Here is a 16016-nt window from a genome sequence, read left to right as displayed (position 1 = left end):
GCAAAACATGACAGTTCAACACACTGACTTCTGAGCTGTGTGCTCTTGAAAACCAGCCCACGCAGGGAGCGGTCTGGGGAACTGCCCCCCGTCTGCCTACAGACCCTCTCAAGGGCACTCGGTCGTCACAGAGCCCCCGGGGAGCCTCGCCTTCCCGGGAAGACGGGCTCACCGCCGGGAGGCTGCGCGACCTGCACCCTGCATCTCACTCCTCACTCCGCGCGTCCTCCTGGTCCCTCCCCTCCTCCCTCCCTCGAGATGGTGTCCCCCGGAGCCCAGCGTTTTCCCTGGGCCCCTCCGCGCGCCCGCTCTCCGGCCTTTGCTCCAGGGCAGCCGGCGGCGGGACAGCCCCCGCTCCTCCCTCAGCCACACGGGCGGGAGGGGTCCCTCGGGCTTGGGGCTCAACACTCGCCGCACCTCCAGGGCCCGGGCGCTGGGGCCGCCGTGCCCGCCCCGACGCCCGGGCCCACCGCGCGGACCCGGAGCCCCGGCTGTGACCGCCTCGCAGCCCCGCCCCCGGGCTCCTCTGCGGCGCTCTAGCCTGCGGCGGCTCTCTACGGCTCCTTCCGGCCCAGACCGGAAGTGGCGCCGCGCGCCCCGGAGGCGCCCCGCGTGGGCTGCGGGAGCGGCGGCGTGATGGCGGCGGCGGCGGCGGCGGCGCCGGAGGCCTGGCCCGAGCTGGAGCTGGCCGAGCGGGAGCGGCGGCGGGAGCTGCTGCTGACCGGGCCCGGGCTGGAGCAGCGGGTGCGCGCGGCGGGCGGGCGGCTGCCGCCGCGGCTCTTCACGCTGCCGCTGCTGCACTACCTGGAGGTGAGCGGCTGCGGGAGCCTGCGGGAGCCGGGGCCGGGCCTGGCGCAGGGCCTCCCGCAGCTGCACAGCCTCGTGCTGCGGCGCAACGCGCTGGGGCCCGGCCTGAGCCCGGAGCTCGGCCCGCTGCCCGCGCTGCGCGTGCTCGACCTGTCGGGCAACGCGCTGGAGGCGCTGCCGCCGGGCCAGGGCCTGGGCCCCGCCGAGCCGCCGGGCCTCCCGCAGCTGCAGAGCCTCAACCTCAGCGGCAACCGGCTGCGCGAGCTGCCCGCCGACCTGGCGCTCTGCGCCCCGCGCCTGCAGACGCTCAACCTCACCGGCAACTGCCTGGACTCCTTCCCCGCCGCGCTCTTCCGCCCCGGCGCGCTGCCACTGCTCAGCGAACTGGCGGCCGCCGACAACCGCCTCCGGGAGCTCAGCCCCGACATCTCCCACCTGGCCTCACTCAAGGTCAGCGGGGCGGCCCGGCGCGGGCGGGGCGGGCGGGCCCTGTTGTCGCCTGGGAGGGGGACCTCCTCCCGGTGCTGAGCCGACCCAGCTGACGTCCCTACTCATCGTGGCGGCACCTCTGGAAAGTCGGCCCACCCTCGGGTCCCCTCCCACCACCTGGCCTCCAACCTCTGGTGGTCCTCTCGACGCGCATCGCACACTGTTCACGTCTGGGCTGTAACACTGTTTTGTCATTGGCAGCAAACAGCTTCTCTCTTAGGTGGAAAGCAGGTCAACAGCAGGGACCTATGTCTTAATTTTTGTAGTCCCAAGTACTTGTGAAATGACCTGGTAGGCCCTGTGTGGGGGGCCATCCAGACGGGGCAGGAAGATGTGAAATGACTAGAACTCCCATAAGGGCACAGCGTGTGATTTCACGTAGGACACTCCCTTACCTCTGGCAACTGCTTCGCAAGGTACAGGGTTGTTATTCCTGTTTTATCAAAAGCCGGAAGGGGTTGCCCAAAGTAGCCAGCAATTTGGGGTTTCCTCTAGACTGCGTTGTCTAGGGACTGCTGGCTTATTCATCTCGGGTCCCCAGGTCCCAATGGAATGCTTATCTCAAAACAAGGGCCTATTAAGTCTGTTGAGTAAGAGACAGGAGGGCAGAAGTCACTATGATTGGGATGAAATCCAGGCTCCTCTCCTTAAAAAGGGAGGCCTGCATTTCTTCTTCCTATTTTTCATCTTTTTATGCCTACTTTCTGTAACAATAAAATGTATATACAGTTTAGTAACTGACGTATTTGCAGCAGAAATTACTTTTAAGATGTTGCCAACTCATTTTACTAACGTCTGTGTTGGGATAGAGCTGTGTGTGTGTGTGTGTGTGTGTGTGTGTGTGTGTCTGGGACACTGTCACCCAGGGCTGGGGCCTCCCTCTAAGGCTCCGGTATGACACACGGTGTAAGCACTTTCTATTCCATCTGATACATCCCTTGGTTTTCCAGAAGGCTCGTGTACCAGATGTGTAGCTTAACAGCGTCATGTGAGTGCAGTTTTTGTATTTTTCTTTAAATCTGTAATGTCTCACCAGTATTCAAGTTTGGTTTTGGGATTTTTTTTCAATAATGTCCTATGCTACTCTTTGTAGTACCCACCCAGTAAAGTCATCTTCATTGTGTCCAAAACACCCTCATTCAGGCAAAGAGAACATCTCGCTTGCTCAGTTCCCCCTGGCCTGGCCCAGCCTGGTCACCACTTTTAGACTTCCATCCACCCTCTTTCATGGGAAGAGACCTGTTTCTTGGAGACTGTCTTGTAAGAGCTACTTGGAATCCCTTCTGGGCTCAGGTGTCCTTTGGCGCCTCCATAAGGAGCAGCTACCAGAACTGGGTGAAGCAGCGTCACTCCCCAGGCTGGAGCTTCGGTACGATCTGTTCTCGGTCCTTCCTAGTGCTGCGGGAAGACAGCTCGGCGTCCCGGGCCTGTCTGCTCACCTGGAGACCTGTGAGGGTGACCACAGCACCAGGAAGACCTGCTAACTTGCTCGCGGTTCTCCATTCTGGACTGGCCTCGCTCCTGATACTCGTGTGGCTTCGGTCCACGGGCTCCGGGCTGGGCTTCTCTCGGTGTCGTCTTGGGACCTCTCCCGCCCCAGCTCCACAGTCTGACTTCGTACGTGGCGGCCCAGGGCTCCTTAGAGCGCGAAAGCAGAAGCTGCCCGGCTCCTTAAGGAGCAGACCTGGAATCCGCAGCTTGTCACTTCCTCTGCAGCCTGTTGGTTAAATCGGTAGAGCTCAGTCCAATTCGTGGGAGATGTCACACCAGGATGTGGGTACCTGGAGGTCCTCTGGGGGCCACCGGAGTGACGCCACACAGGTGCTTGTGCCACCCACTCCAGTTGGGAGACATCAGATACAAGCAAGTGCCTTGGTGCCCACTCCCCTGGGAGCTGCCGCCAGGTGGCGGTCCCGGGCCTGCAACCATGAAGGCCTGACCTTCTTCCCCGCTGCAGTCACCTGGGACGAGGCAGCTGAGGAGACAGCTGTCTTTCCCTCACCAGTTAACTCCACCTCTGGGGAGCCTGGCTTCACCATCATCTCCCTGGTCTCAGACCCATTCAGCTGGGCTTCCCCAGGGGGAACCTAGGAGACTGTGGAGTGGACTTCTCTCCACTGGGGATCTGTTACCCATCGGGCCCAGCCCAGGGCTGTGATGCACCGAGGGTGGGGAACCCTCATTTTGAATGACTGTTCCCAGCCCCGCGGCCCTGCGCGTCTGGGATTGACGCAGGCATGTGCAGCACAGACGTGCCCCCAGACTTCCGCATCGGGCCAGGATGGTCCATTAGCTAAAGGACCACAGGATTCCTCCCATTTCCTACCAGAATCCTGTCCACTTACGTTGTCTGATTTCGGTCGTACGCAGGGCTCCTCCCATAACCAAGTTTCACAGAGACATTAAACTTTGAATGTGAAGCCTTTGCCTGGTAATAGGAGAAGAATCCTTCCGTCTTTTTATTTTCTCAGTGGCTGCCGGAGATGGTGGGTCCAGGTCCCCTCAGCCTGGCCACCGTCTGCTGGAACAAGGACCAGTCCCTTCCACATTTCTGGGGTGGAGTGTGCGTCTCTGGGGCTCGCAACTGGGAATTAAGGGTCCCTTCCCCAGCAGCATGGCCCAGAAGGCAGTGGAGTCACTGTCTAAGGTCAGGGGCCGGCCCCACCCACCCTTTTGTGCTACCCATAGAAAGGGAGTGAGTGGGTGTCTTCTGGAAGACCCCCTCCCAATACCCTTGCCCCTGTCCTCTGTTGGGACCACCTGACCAGGCTGCTGGCCTGAAGCTTCTCTAGTTGGGGCTGGAAACCAACGAGGCACAGCCCCCCTGCCTCCACCCGCCGCTGCCGCCCTGTGGGCTCTTCCTCTGCTGCTCTTTCTGGGTCTTTTCATGTGAATGCAGAGACACTCCATCCACCCGGCGGCTGTGTTTTCCTGCCGCAAGAGTGGGTGGCCAGTGGACTTCCAGCTGTTTGGCCAAAGCTCCCCTTGGACCGTGCAGGAGACCCCAGAGTTGGGCGGGCAAGTCCAAACCTGACCTTGAAATGCCAGCCCTTCACTATAACTGCCAGCCTCCGAGCGGGGTGAGCACCCGGTTCTCCTGGGCCAGGCCAGGCTCACGTGTGCACACAGGGACATCCGGCCTCAGCCCATCCTCCAGCTCAGGTTCGTTCTAATGCTGGGCATGTTCTGCTGGGTCAGCCCCGCAGGCCTGGGCTTACAGCTGGCTGGTGCTGATGCAGCCAGTTTGTAGTGAGTTAGGAGGCCAGGCTGGAGGAGATGCCACCTCCTGGTGCCCAGGTGCTGGCAACATCGCAGAGCAATGCAGAGTGTGACTCTGTGTTACTCCTGCTCTGGTCTTTCTTTTTTGCTCATTTAATTTAAAGAAACCATGGTACCATTCTGCAGGGAACCTGTTTTTCATGTACAGTTCTTTCTGCCTGTGACCAAACAGCCCCCTCGTCCCTTGCAGTCTTTCTGCACCCTGATCACCGGCCTGAAGTTGTGCTGTGGTTGTCACAGCGAGAAATCTGTGGTCCTGCAGTGCCATCACCACCACTGTTTCACAGAGCTTGTGGGAGCCCGCTCTAGCCTTCCCCTTCGAGGAGGCACTGGGCAGGGGCCGGTGGCCACAGGACTGCGGGTCCTTTCCCCCATCCTGGCACCTGGCCGGAGCTCAGAAATCTGATGTGTCCCCGTCTCCCTCCCAGACGCTGGACCTGTCCAACAACCAGCTGAGCGAGATCCCAGCGGAGCTGGCCGACTGCCCCAAGCTCAAGGAGATCAACTTCCGAGGGAACAGGCTAAGGGACAAGCGCCTGGAGAAGATGGTCAGTGGCTGCCAGACCAGGTCCATCCTGGAGTACCTGCGTGCTGGGGGCCGCGGGGGCGGCCGCGGCAGGGGCAGGGCAGAGGGCGCGGACAAGGAGGAGGGCCGGAGGAAGAGGAGGGAGCGGAGGAAGCAAGAGAGTGGCGAGGGCGAGGAGGCGGCGGTGGACGAGGCCAGCCGGCTGCTGCTCAGGGTCCTGCACGTGTCCGAGAACCCGGCCCCACTGATGGTCAGGGTGAGCCCCGAGGTCAAGGACGTCCGGCCATTCATCGTGGGCGCCGTAGTGCGGGGCATGGACCTGCGGCCCGGGAACGCGCTCAAGCAGTTCCTTTCCTCCCAGGTGGGTGCCTGTGGCTGGCAGACGAGGTGGGGGTGGGCTGTGGGGCTGGTGACCTTGGCCTTCGCTCCTGCCAAATGCCTCGGTTTCCTCGCCTAGAAAATGGGGCAGGCCCGGGCCTCCTTCCCCGGGGCAGTGAGCGTTCCTTCAGTCTCTGATACACTAGTGGGCTTCCTGGTTTCAGTAATAAATTCTACATTGAGTTTCACAGGAGATAGTATTAAAATTTTCAGCTCTTGCCAGCACATTCTTAGGTGAGTTGTTCAGTTTTGTTAGATTTCAGTTAGGCGAACTTGCAGGTTACTGCTTTTCTGTGAAGTCTGCCCGGCTTTTAAAATAAAAGGCACATCCTCACATGTGGGAGACCCCGAGTGTGGCCGGCGGGGCTGAGGTTGCCTCGTGGAAGGGACTCTGTTCAGGGAGGCAGTTGGGGCACGCGTGGCAGGAGCTCAGAACTCAGAGATCAGTGTCTGGGAAGAAAAACACGCTGGGGTCATTGTTCTGTTTAGGTTACACTTTTGTTCATTCAGTCATAAATTTTAACTCAGGATGGTCCTTTAAAGTCTCGAATGTTGTGTACTAGAGTTAAGGAAAGAAGGAATTCTGCTGATCAATAGATAAGATCATTTTCTGACAGTGTTTCTACAAAACTGTGGCTTGGGGAGGCAACGGGCGAGGTGGTGGCAGGCGGGCTCATTCCCGCCAGCCTCGCCCACTGAGACCTGCCCGCCCACCTTGGATCTTGTGTCGCAGACAAAGCTCCACGAGGACCTTTGTGAGAAGAGGACAGTGGCCACCATCGCAACCCACGACCTCAGAGCGGTGCGGGGGCCCCTGCTGTACGCTGCCCGCCCGCCGCAGGACCTCAAGGTGAAGCCACATGGCCCTCCCGGTGTTTGCGATTTGAGGGCTCATTTTCTGTTTTTCGAAAAATACACGTGGTGTTGATCGAGTTGGAGCATTCTGCATGGACCCGGGCCTTCCTGTGCTCCTAGCCGAAACATCAGATAACCAGACGGGCCGTGTCGCCAGGAGGTGGTGATTGAAAGAGGCCTTTCTCCACTAACTTTTAGCCAAACATTGTGGTTTATATCCCACTTGCAAACGCTGTACTTTGGGATTGACTTCAACTGAGTTGCTCCATCAGGGTCCTGCTCCTAGTCTGTGAGCTCTGCACGGTGCTCTCAGTTCCCTGGGCGGGGAGGCTTCCCGGTGGCCACCGTGCGGACCTCAGTGCTGTGCTGCTCGCCTGAGGACCAGCTCCGGCCACCGGCCCCATCTCCTCCCTCGGCCTCCTTGGGACGGATGGTCATGCAGACGTGGTCGTCTGTTTGGCGGGTTAAGGTTCAGCCCAGCTTCATAAGTACTGGAGTGTTTGGGCGTCCGGGTGCCCAAGGTGACCTCTGAAGGCACGGTGTGTCCACAGGTGACGTGAAGGGCAGGTTCTGCCCTCAGTCACCTTGACATCCACCTAGGGGTCGTCAGCTCTCAGAAGCATCCCGCTGCCGTGGAGGTGGATAGAGGAGAGTGCGGGGGTCGCGGTGCTCAGAGCCATAGTGAGCGAGAGGACGGGGCGCGCCTGGCTGTGACCCCAAAGCTGGCTTGTTTCCACTCGGCTGACGTGCGGCCTCCGCCCCACAGATCATCCCCTTGGGGCGCAGAGAAGTCAAGGCCAAGGACCTGGTGCGGCAGCTGCAGCTGGAGGCGGAGGAGCACAGGAAGCAGAAGAAGAGGCAGAACGTGTCAGGCCTGCACAGGTGGGCGCTGCGGGCGGCGAGCGAGGCTGGGGGCAGCCCCGGGAGCCGCCGTCGTTCGGGGAGCTCCTGAAGCTGCCAGAACTCGAGGAACCTCCCTGGCCTTCAGCCCCTCTAGTCAGGAAAGAGGGGACCGTGAGCCCAGCTTCTCAGGCCCCGGAGAACCAGGTGACAGGAGTGTCCCACGGGAGGGTGGCCATCGGCACAGATGCCAGGCACGCAGGGACAGAGGGGTGGGGAGAGGCATAGCCCCACCGCGTTTGCTCCAGATCGGGCAGGGCGGGGCCGGGCGCGCAGAGGCCCTGGGGCGCCATCAGACCGTCCCACCTGGACGTCCCTTGCCGCGCCCGGCAGCCACCCTGCGGACACAGGCCTCGGAGCCTTCCTCGGCCCGGCTGTTGACACGCGCCCTGGACCTTGCGCCTCCACTGTCCGGAGGGCTCGCACTGCCCACTCGCTGCAGGTCTGTCATGGCTGCGCCTGTGATCGGTGCCCCCTCCCGCACAGGTACCTGCACTTGCTGGACGGGAAAGAAAACTACCCGTGCCTCGTGGACGCCGAGGGCGACGTGATCTCCTTCCCGCCGATAACAAACAGCGAGAAGACCAAGGTGGGTGGCGCCCCCTGTGGCCTGGCCTCTGCCAGGCTCCCACGGGCGGCGCTAGCACGCGCGTCTCACCAGATGCACCGCGCCCGGGGCTCTCTGCTCACGGAGGCGACAGCCTGGGTTTGGGTGACGCCATCTCCCTGCTTTTCTTCAGATGAGGTGTTGCAGTTGCTGGTGGCCCTTGTATTACTTTATTCTTCTCTGAAATCTTTCCCGTTTCTTTTGAAGATTAAGAAAACCACATGTGACCTGTTTCTGGAAGTGACCAGCGCCACCAGTCTGCAGATCTGCAAGGACATCATGGACACCCTCATCCTGGTACGTGCACCCTGTGGCCACCTCAGTCTCCCCGGGCCACCTCTGATCTCGCGGTTAAAAAGATACCTTTTATTTGCAGAAAATGGCAGAAATCAACAAATACACTTCAGAAAACAAGGAGGAGGGCTCCCTCTCCGACCCTGAAGCTGATGCAGTTTCTGGGCAACTTTCGGGTCCCAGGGCGACTCTTGGCGCGGAAAGTGACGGGTCCCCGCCGCTGGTGGTGGAGCAGGTTCGGGTGGTGGACGAGGAGGGGCACCTGAAGGTGGTATACCCGTCCAAGACGGACCTGGACATCGCGGCCCACGTGACCGTGATCCGCTGACAGCCGGAGCCGTGCTGCTGGCCCTGCCGGAGTCCGCCCCGTGACGCTCAGTTATTCGTTCCCCTCGGGGCTCTTAAGACACATGCATTCTTTGTTCAGTTTTCCAGACGGCTCTGTTGGAAAGGGAGGCCATGTGGCCGTGAGCTGAAAGGGCGTCGCCTCTGCAGCGCCAGCCTGACTTCACTGAGACTGGGTGTGAAGTTACTCGAATGTGGGAGCGAACTGTTCAGAAGTCCTGAAATCATGTCAGCGCACAGCCAGCACCTGCACTCACAGCGAAGAGGGCGCTGTCGCTGGCTGGAGTGTTCAGCTGGGTGAGGAGCGAGACGCCCCGCCTTTTACTGACTAGCAGCTGTTTTACTACGACCCCGGGTCTCACAGCCAGACTGCCCACAGCGCGGCCTGGACGCGTGGGGCATCACGTTCTCCAGCTGCTGCAAATCATAATCTTTTTAAAAAACTTCTTCCTGTGACCCTGGAACTGGCAGAGTCTCCTCCTCAGAACTGCTGCTGGCCATGTCGGGGATGGAGATGCCCAGCATCCGCGAGCAACAGCGGGCCCACCTCCTGCGCTGGACCGGGCTCCATGCTTGGAAAGTCGGCCCCGCGGAGATGAGGTGTGACACCCACGTCTCCAGGTCCGTGTACAGGTTTCCCATCCACGCCCAGACGGGACAGTTCCCTTTGTAAACTGTCTGCCATCGACAGCCCACTGGAGGACGGGGCAGCAGTGACTGGAGAAGGTCACAGAGCCCAGACATGCATGAGGCTGAGACCCCGCTCGCCGGGCCTGCTGCTTGGCCGCAGTTTCCCCAGAGCCGAGCCACCCTACCTGGAAGGATGAGCCACAGCTGCCCAGTCACCCAGCCCAGCTCCCCGGTCACCACCAGGACGGCTCACCCCCAGTCCCGGGGGTGGCCGTGCTCGGCTGGGCCAACGTGGGTGCCAGGTGAGAGTATCTCCCCCAAATCTGCCAGGCACCTGCGGATCGGTGGCTCTGCCTTGTCACTTCCTGACCCTCAGGCTGCCAAAGCCACAGATGCCATGGCTGGCGCGGGCGTGGGCATCTCGGCTAAGCCCTCCTGGGGGGGGTGTGCCACAGCCGAGCTGCCCTCTTGGCTCCGAGACCACAGCCTCAGTGGCCACGTGGCGTGTGGCCCAGGGTCTCCTTGATGGAAGTGAAGCCCCAGCGCCTGCTGCCCTTTTCTGATGCAGCTGGAGTCCACCTGAGGTCTGGAAACGCACTCCACTTGCAGCACAAAGCCCCTTTGATGTTCCTCCTCCTTGGCCCGTGTGACCCTCTAATTAAAAGCGTTCAGTAGGAACACGTGGGCTCCTTCTTAGTGTTTCTGGAGGCGGGGGTGGGGAGCATCCATGGGGACACTGAGGACCTGGGACCCCCTTCCCAGCACAGATCTTGCCACCAGAGAGCGGGGCAACCCCGGGATCCTGGGAACCAGCTTCCAGCGGCATCTTCCAGGTCTGAAGCGCCAGATGGGAACCCATCCCCACCATATCACCCCAATTCCGGGCCTTCTACAGAAGGGGAGGCCTGTCCCACCCTCTCCAACCCTCCTGGGGCTGTCAGGACGCCGCCTCCACCTTGACCACTTGGGTCCAGCCGGGGCCGGGGGCCCATCTCCCTGAGGTGGCCCAGGTGGAGGCAGGTATCCCGTGTGCCTCTGCCTGCAGCCTCCCCACAGGCCAGGCAGCCAGTGCCAGCAGAGCCCACGGGCAGAGGACACCACATCCACCAGGGCGTGGGCCAGTGCCCCCAGCACTCCACCCAGAGATCTGCTGGGCCATGGAGCCTACAGGGCAGGACCCCAGCATCAGGCTCTGCAGTCCACGGCCACCCCCAGGGCTCCCCCACCCTGGGGAGCAGGCATTGTGAGGGCCCGTGGGTGGCACCCAGCATTACCGGACCGAGCTGGACAGGCTCCGGGGAGGTCACTTCCTCTCCTCTGGCCCCTGGTACTGCCCCCGCCCCCACCCTGAGCATGGGCCACACCTGGCTGTCCCTCCTTGCCCCATCCCATCTCCCTGCCTTGCCCGTGGCCAGTGGCATCTGACCTGTCCATCAGCAGACCTTCCCCTGCCCAGGGGATACTCAGGGACGTCTCAAGCCAGGGAGGCCAAGGCAGCTTCCCAAAGAGGGAGGTGTGACAGGCAGGGGACAGCCTGGGCCCCTCCTCCCTTCTGTCCTGTACCCTCGGGGACGCCCAGCCCCTGCACCCCCAGAGCAGACTGCCCACCGCTGAGAGCCCACAGAGGCCATGTAGCCGCAATGCACCCGGCCCCTGCCCACCTCCCCACAGCCCCCACCCCAGGACCGGTCCTGAGATGACCGGAAGGGGCTCCAACTGGGATTCCAGGATGAGACCAGACAGGTATGGGTCAGCTGGCGCCTCCTCCCCCAGAGCGTGATCAAACAGGTGGGGGCGGAGGGGTCTCTCTGGAGACAGGTACTGAGGCTCAAGACCAGGGCTGCTGGACCAGGCCCTCCGCCGCTGCCCCTTAACCTGCTTCCCTTGCTCCCAGCACGCAGCAGGCCGTGCCGGAGCACCAATGCTGGGAGGCCCCGGCCTGAGAACAGGCAGGCTTGCCAGGTACCGCCCCTGGGGCCACGCCCAGCCGCCCTCCTTGGGGTCAGAGCCAGGGATCACCTGGGCAGTGAGGCCCCACCTCACGCCCACCTGGCCCAGGCCTGCTATCCCCATAGGCCCATCCCGTGGGGGCCTCTGCTCCTTCCTGCCAGCTACGTCTCTGACACCCAGGTTTGCCATGTGGTCTCCGATCACAGGGCCCACAAAGATCCCGACTGTCCCTCATTCCCGCCCTCAGTTCTGGGGCGAGGGCCACATTCCTGAGGTGTTTCTAACAAGGGGTCTGCGGGGCCTGAGACACGAGTTCACAGCAGACGAGGGCCAAGTGTGGCCCAGGAAGGCACCTACTGAGGCCGGATTGGCCCCAAGGCGGGCGAGGGACTGCCCGTGGTCAGGGCAGGCAGGAGCAGGTCCGGCCACATGCTGGCCCTCAAGCCTGCCCGTCCCCACCTCCCACAGGGGCCCCGCCAGGACCAGGACGGGGCACACCCAAGGCCAGAGCCAAGCAGGGGGCGCACAGGCCCTCAACAAGCCTCCTGGCTGCTATCCACATGCCCCCGGCTGGCTTCACACCAGGTGCCACGAGTCTCGCTTGGCTGGGGGGACCCATAGGAGAGACCGAGATCCGTGCTTTTGTCCAACAGACATTTAATGACTGCCTCCAGGCACAGGCTCTGGTCCTCCCATGGGGCACAGGCAGGGAGCCGGGCTCCCACTGGGCCCCAAGGGAACAAGCCCAAAGATTCGGTGGTGGGTCTGGGACCAGGGCCGAGGCCCCTCCCCCTACTCAGTCCTGGGCTGCTAGACCTGTGTCCTCAGTGGGGGGAGGACAGTCACCTGGTGCCTGGGGAAGGAAGGGGGTTCTGGGGGCCCAGGACTGCAGGACCAGCCTGGGTGTGTCCTGTAGCCCCAGTTCAGGCAGGGACCCATCTCCCAGCCAGTGAGCCCCGGGTGGCTGTGTGTGCCAGGTATGCACACACCTGCCCTTGCTTGTGTACCCTGTCCTTGTCTGGCTGTACACCTGCGCCCTGTGCACCCCCAAAGTCTGTGTATGGGGAGGGGGGAGTGTCTGTGGAGAGAGGGACCTGTACACAGGGAGGCTGTGCATACTGAGGTCTGCAGGTACAGATGGGCCCTTGTGCGTGGCGAGTGTCCCTCCGAGCCCCACCCCCGGCTGCTGGGCAGCATTCATTTGCACTTGTGCACGTAGTAGCCGGTGACATAGCCCAGGATGAACACGGCCCAGAAGAGGGCCACTCCACTCAGCACCTTCATGGAGATGCCCAGCTTGCCCGAACACAGTTTCCAGGAGATCCTAGGGTGAGAATCACAGGCAGGTGAGCCCCAGGTGGGCCCCAGAGTGGACTGTGGGGGCTGGGCGGGGTGGGGAGGGGGAGGGGGAGGAGCCGGCCCGGCCCGGGCAGGTGGGCCATGGAGGAGGGCTGCCTGGCTGCTCTGGACTTGGGAGACGGGAGGAAGCCGAGTAGGGGAAGATGCCGGGGAAGGCATGAGGACCAGGTCTGCTGAGACTGCCCAGGGTGGGCACCCGGCTGGTGACCTGTGTGGAGCGCAGGTGGGCGGGAGGGGCAAGGTGGGGTCTGGGTTGGGCATGCTGGCCTGGGGGACCAGGTGGGGCACCTCCCAGCCCCTCACCTCTGCCAGCTGGAGGCCTCCTCTGTGCCAGGCCCTGCGGCCACGCTGACTGCATCCCGGCTGCTGTTGGCCCACCTGCTGTACTGGATGCTGCTCTCCTGGGGCTGCATGCTGGGGGCTTCGGAGGCTCTGGCGGGAGGGGCAGAGGGCGGGCTGAGGCCTCCAGAGGCACCCTGTTCTGGCCTGGTCAGGTTAATGGCAGGGCTCTGTGAGACACTGATTTTAGGGTGAGGGTCTGCCTGGGGGCCGGGACAGAGCAGGGGGCTCTCAGGTGGGCTGGCTCCTTTATCCGCATCCTCTCATCTGGCTGAGGAGGTGACCAGGATGCAGAGGGGTTAAGCCACAGGCCCCAGGTCACATGGGAGGAGGCAGAGGGAATTCCAGCAGGGAGCCTGAAAGTCTGCCAAACCCTGCCCTCAGGAATGTGAGAGGCTGTGTTTCCACCCAGCCTGCTCCCCTGGGGGTGGAGGGACCCTCCAGGCACAGCTGTTGCCACCCTCCAGACAGGACATGAGACAGGACACGGCAGACCTGCGGCGGCCATGTCACCAAGCCTGCTAACTGCTCCCTCCCCTCCCGTTCCTACCAGATAAGGCCCCAGAGCCATCCCTGGAGGCTGAGGAGAAAAGGGATGGGGTGAGCAGGCAGCAGGCCTCGGGGTGGCTGGTACGACCTGTCCTGTAGGGGGAGGAGACCTGGCAGCCTTTGACAGCAGCTGCGTCCTCTGGCCTCTGGCCTCTGGCCTCTGGCCTGTCTGCATTGCAGCCCCTCCCTGACCCACTGCTGTGAGAGGACCTGGGACTTTCGGGGCCCTTGGGCCTGCTAGGGGCCCAGGGGCTGGGTAGGCCGCTCACTTCTAGGGGCTGAGACTTTGCTCAGCCCCCACCAGCCTGGGAAAAACTGACCTTTCTTCCAGGCAATCTTGGACACAGAGGCTTAAAAGCACAGTGAACCACTAGCAAAAAGCCAACGCTGAGTTTCAGAAACTCATGAAACAGGCAGTTCTTAAACCCCTGGCTTCATGAGTTCCCCGTTTGCCCCTTCCCAAGTCCCAGGCCTGCAGGAAGGAGGGGAGCTTGTCTCGAAGACACGAAGCCTTTCCCCACGGGAGCCCAAGTTCTGGGGCAGCCATGCAAGCCAGGTCTCAGGCCTGGAGGAAGCCAAGAATTTGTTGAGTGAGGGTTCTGTTTTCCCACAGTATGTCCAGGAAAGGGGCTATGGGCCGACTCTGTTAGTTACCTACCTAATGCCCACCCCCTCCCTCCTGTGGCCAGAATCCCTGTCTTGTTCCAGGAAGCAGTATGCCAGCCCCAAGTGACAGTCACAGGATAAGACAAGTTCACTACTCTGATCCCTGTTTACCCATGTCACCCAGCTGTGTGCTAGGGTTCAGCAGGAGATAGCAGGCTCTTGCTTTCATGAAAGAAAGAATAGCCACCTCCTTCTTCCTGCCTTGATGTGATGGCTGGAGCTGCAGCAGCCACTTTGCAATCTGGATATCCTACAACACTAGCCCATGGTACTGAGTCACCAAATCCACACCAACTGCCCACCCATGGGCTTCTTGCTGTAAGGAGAGCCAATCCCAATCTGTTCAAGCCTGGGTCACTGGGTTGCTGTTACTTGCAACAGGACGGTTCCTGACTAATATGGACTGTGGCTCTCAAGTTGTCCTGATTAGATAAAGCCACCAGAACCTAGTGAGGTGCTAGAGCTGAGCTTCTGAGGGCTTCACCCACTCACACAATGGCACACCGTGTCACAGGACCCTGGGGCTGGGCTACCTAGCAGGGCTACCTGCTAAGCCTGGGAGCCTTACGGACTACCATCGCCTCCAGGGAGCACGTGAGAACAGAATCCTGGGCACACAGGGCTGCACAGACATTAGGCCCCTTTACCCCTACTGCACCTCCAAGGGGCCCACAACTTACAAGGGGAGAGTCCTGGGTTGGAGTCAAAGCCTCCGGGGCCCGGGAAGATGGTCAGAGCCTGGGCAGTGGATCTCACCACCTCCCAGCCCACAGCTCGGGATCTGAAGAGCCTCCGATGCCTCCAACCTTAAAGAAAATCAAGAAAAAATGAAGAGACATGGCAGTGCCAGGGGCCAGGAAAGGAAAGGGGCCCTGGGGCGTCCCAGGCAGCCAGCGGGAGCTGTGGGGGCAGTTAGCCTCAGGGTGGGTCGGCGGGGGACAGCCTCAACCTCGCCCCCACCCCAGCAATTTCACTCTCCCGGGCCGGCGCTCGCAGGCCAGGGAGGCCGCAGCCTCGAAGGGCGCGGGGCTGCCGCACCCAGGCCCACCTCCCTCAAGCTGCACGAGGAAGCTGCGCCTCGACCCCGCGTCTCACCTGGCTGGTTCGGGGCGGCTCAGCGCGCAGCAGACGTGTCCCTGGCCAGAGGCCGGCGGAGCCTGGGAGGGGGCTGGGGGCCGTGTCGGGTCGTGGGGCCAGAGCGGTGGCGGAATAGGGTCCAGCGGGTGGAGCCTGGGGCGGGGCCGGGTGGGCGGGGCGGTGGGTGGTGGGGCCCGGGGAAGGGACGCGGCAGATCGGTCAGGGCGGGGCCTGGGGGCCGTGGGTGAGCTGGGCAGGGCTTGGGTGCGCGCGGCCGCCGGGCTCCTGAAACCCGGGAGGAGCCTGGTGAAGTCGTGGGGAGAAGGGGGACGCGCGGCAGGGGGCGCTGCGAGCAGGAGCGCGGGCCGGGCTCCTGGCCTTCTGGGAGGTGCGCGGCGCGGCGGTGAGGGGCAGTAAGGGCCGCAGGGGCAGCACAGCGCTCACGTCCCCCGGGCCCGGACACAGCTAGGATCTCCGAGCCCCCTCCCCACTCATCCTCCCCCACCAGACCCCGACGAGAACAGGGGTCGAGCGTAGAAGCGGGTTCAGGGGTCCCGGTGTGCCTGGTTAGAACCGAGACACCAGGCGGCTCGCGGGGGCGCCCGGGGTTGCGTGGAGCTCGGCCCAGGTCATCGCTCTAAGCGGCCAGAAGCCGGAGCGGGACCGCCACGCACCGGGCATCGCTCCGCGAGCCCGCTCTGCGCGAATGAAAGGATGCGTGGACAGGTCGGCGTGGCGAGCAAAGGGAAGAGGCGGAGGATGGACTCCGTTCAGCACGTGTCTGTGTGCCGGAAACCGCACAGACAAGCGTACCTGTCCTCGTGGAGTTCTCATCCTAGGAGCGATGGATGGGAACGGAAGTGCCGCACCCCGACCCACCTTCTTTCCCAGGGTCGCCCCAGCAAGGCAATGTCCCAGTCAGGGGAAGCCCAGCCAGGGAAGCCCCCCTCCAGGGGAGCTGCCGCA

General features: G+C 62.5%; 2 protein-coding genes across 3 annotated transcripts; one reads left to right on the top strand and one right to left on the bottom strand.

The window, feature by feature from the left end:
- The first annotated feature begins 585 nt into the window (after positions 1–585).
- LRRC47 (leucine rich repeat containing 47) lies at positions 586–9788 on the top strand. Its single transcript, XM_032495029.1, has 7 exons — positions 586–1257; positions 5004–5462; positions 6213–6329; positions 7101–7216; positions 7721–7823; positions 8049–8138; positions 8218–9788. The coding sequence occupies exons 1-7, from the start codon at positions 637–639 to the stop codon at positions 8461–8463; spliced, it is 1752 nt and encodes a 583-aa protein (XP_032350920.1). The 5' UTR covers positions 586–636; the 3' UTR covers positions 8464–9788.
- Positions 9789–11700: 1912 nt separating this feature from the next.
- On the bottom strand, positions 11701–15937 carry SMIM1 (small integral membrane protein 1 (Vel blood group)). Of its 2 annotated transcripts, none has more exons than XM_032495018.1 (4): positions 15069–15937; positions 14654–14779; positions 12723–12905; positions 11701–12384 (listed from the first exon to the last, which is right to left on the bottom strand). In XM_032495018.1, exons 3-4 carry the CDS (start codon positions 12830–12832, stop codon positions 12258–12260), a joined length of 237 nt encoding a protein of 78 aa, XP_032350909.1. In that variant the 5' UTR covers positions 12833–12905; positions 14654–14779; positions 15069–15937; the 3' UTR covers positions 11701–12257. The 2 variants fall into 2 exon arrangements, with proteins under 2 accessions (XP_032350909.1, XP_032350908.1); XM_032495017.1 differs by having other exon boundaries at positions 12723–12851; positions 15069–15744.
- Between the last annotated feature and the right edge of the window lie 79 nt (positions 15938–16016).

Source organism: Camelus ferus, chromosome 13, assembly GCF_009834535.1.
Source record: "Camelus ferus isolate YT-003-E chromosome 13, BCGSAC_Cfer_1.0, whole genome shotgun sequence".
NCBI classification, from domain to species: Eukaryota; Metazoa; Chordata; class Mammalia; order Artiodactyla; family Camelidae; genus Camelus; species Camelus ferus.
The sequence above is the reverse complement of the archived record's forward strand: the minus strand, read 5'-3'. Positions and strand labels throughout refer to the sequence as shown.

Excerpts from the sequence above, each read along its gene's own strand:
- LRRC47 (XM_032495029.1), top strand. The coding sequence starts at position 637 with ATGGCGGCGGCGGCGGCGGCGGCGCCGGAGGCCTGGCCCGAGCTGGAG. Across the intron at positions 1,258-5,003 it reads CCCACCTGGCCTCACTCAAG|ACGCTGGACCTGTCCAACAA; the intron begins GTCAGCGGGGCG and ends TCTCCCTCCCAG. Across the intron at positions 5,463-6,212 it reads AGCAGTTCCTTTCCTCCCAG|ACAAAGCTCCACGAGGACCT; the intron begins GTGGGTGCCTGT and ends CTTGTGTCGCAG.
- SMIM1 (XM_032495018.1), bottom strand. The coding sequence starts at position 12,832 with ATGCAGCCCCAGGAGAGCAGCATCCAGTACAGCAGGTGGGCCAACAGC. Across the intron at positions 12,385-12,722 it reads GAGGCCTCCAGCTGGCAGAG|GATCTCCTGGAAACTGTGTT; the intron begins GTGAGGGGCTGG and ends TTCTCACCCTAG.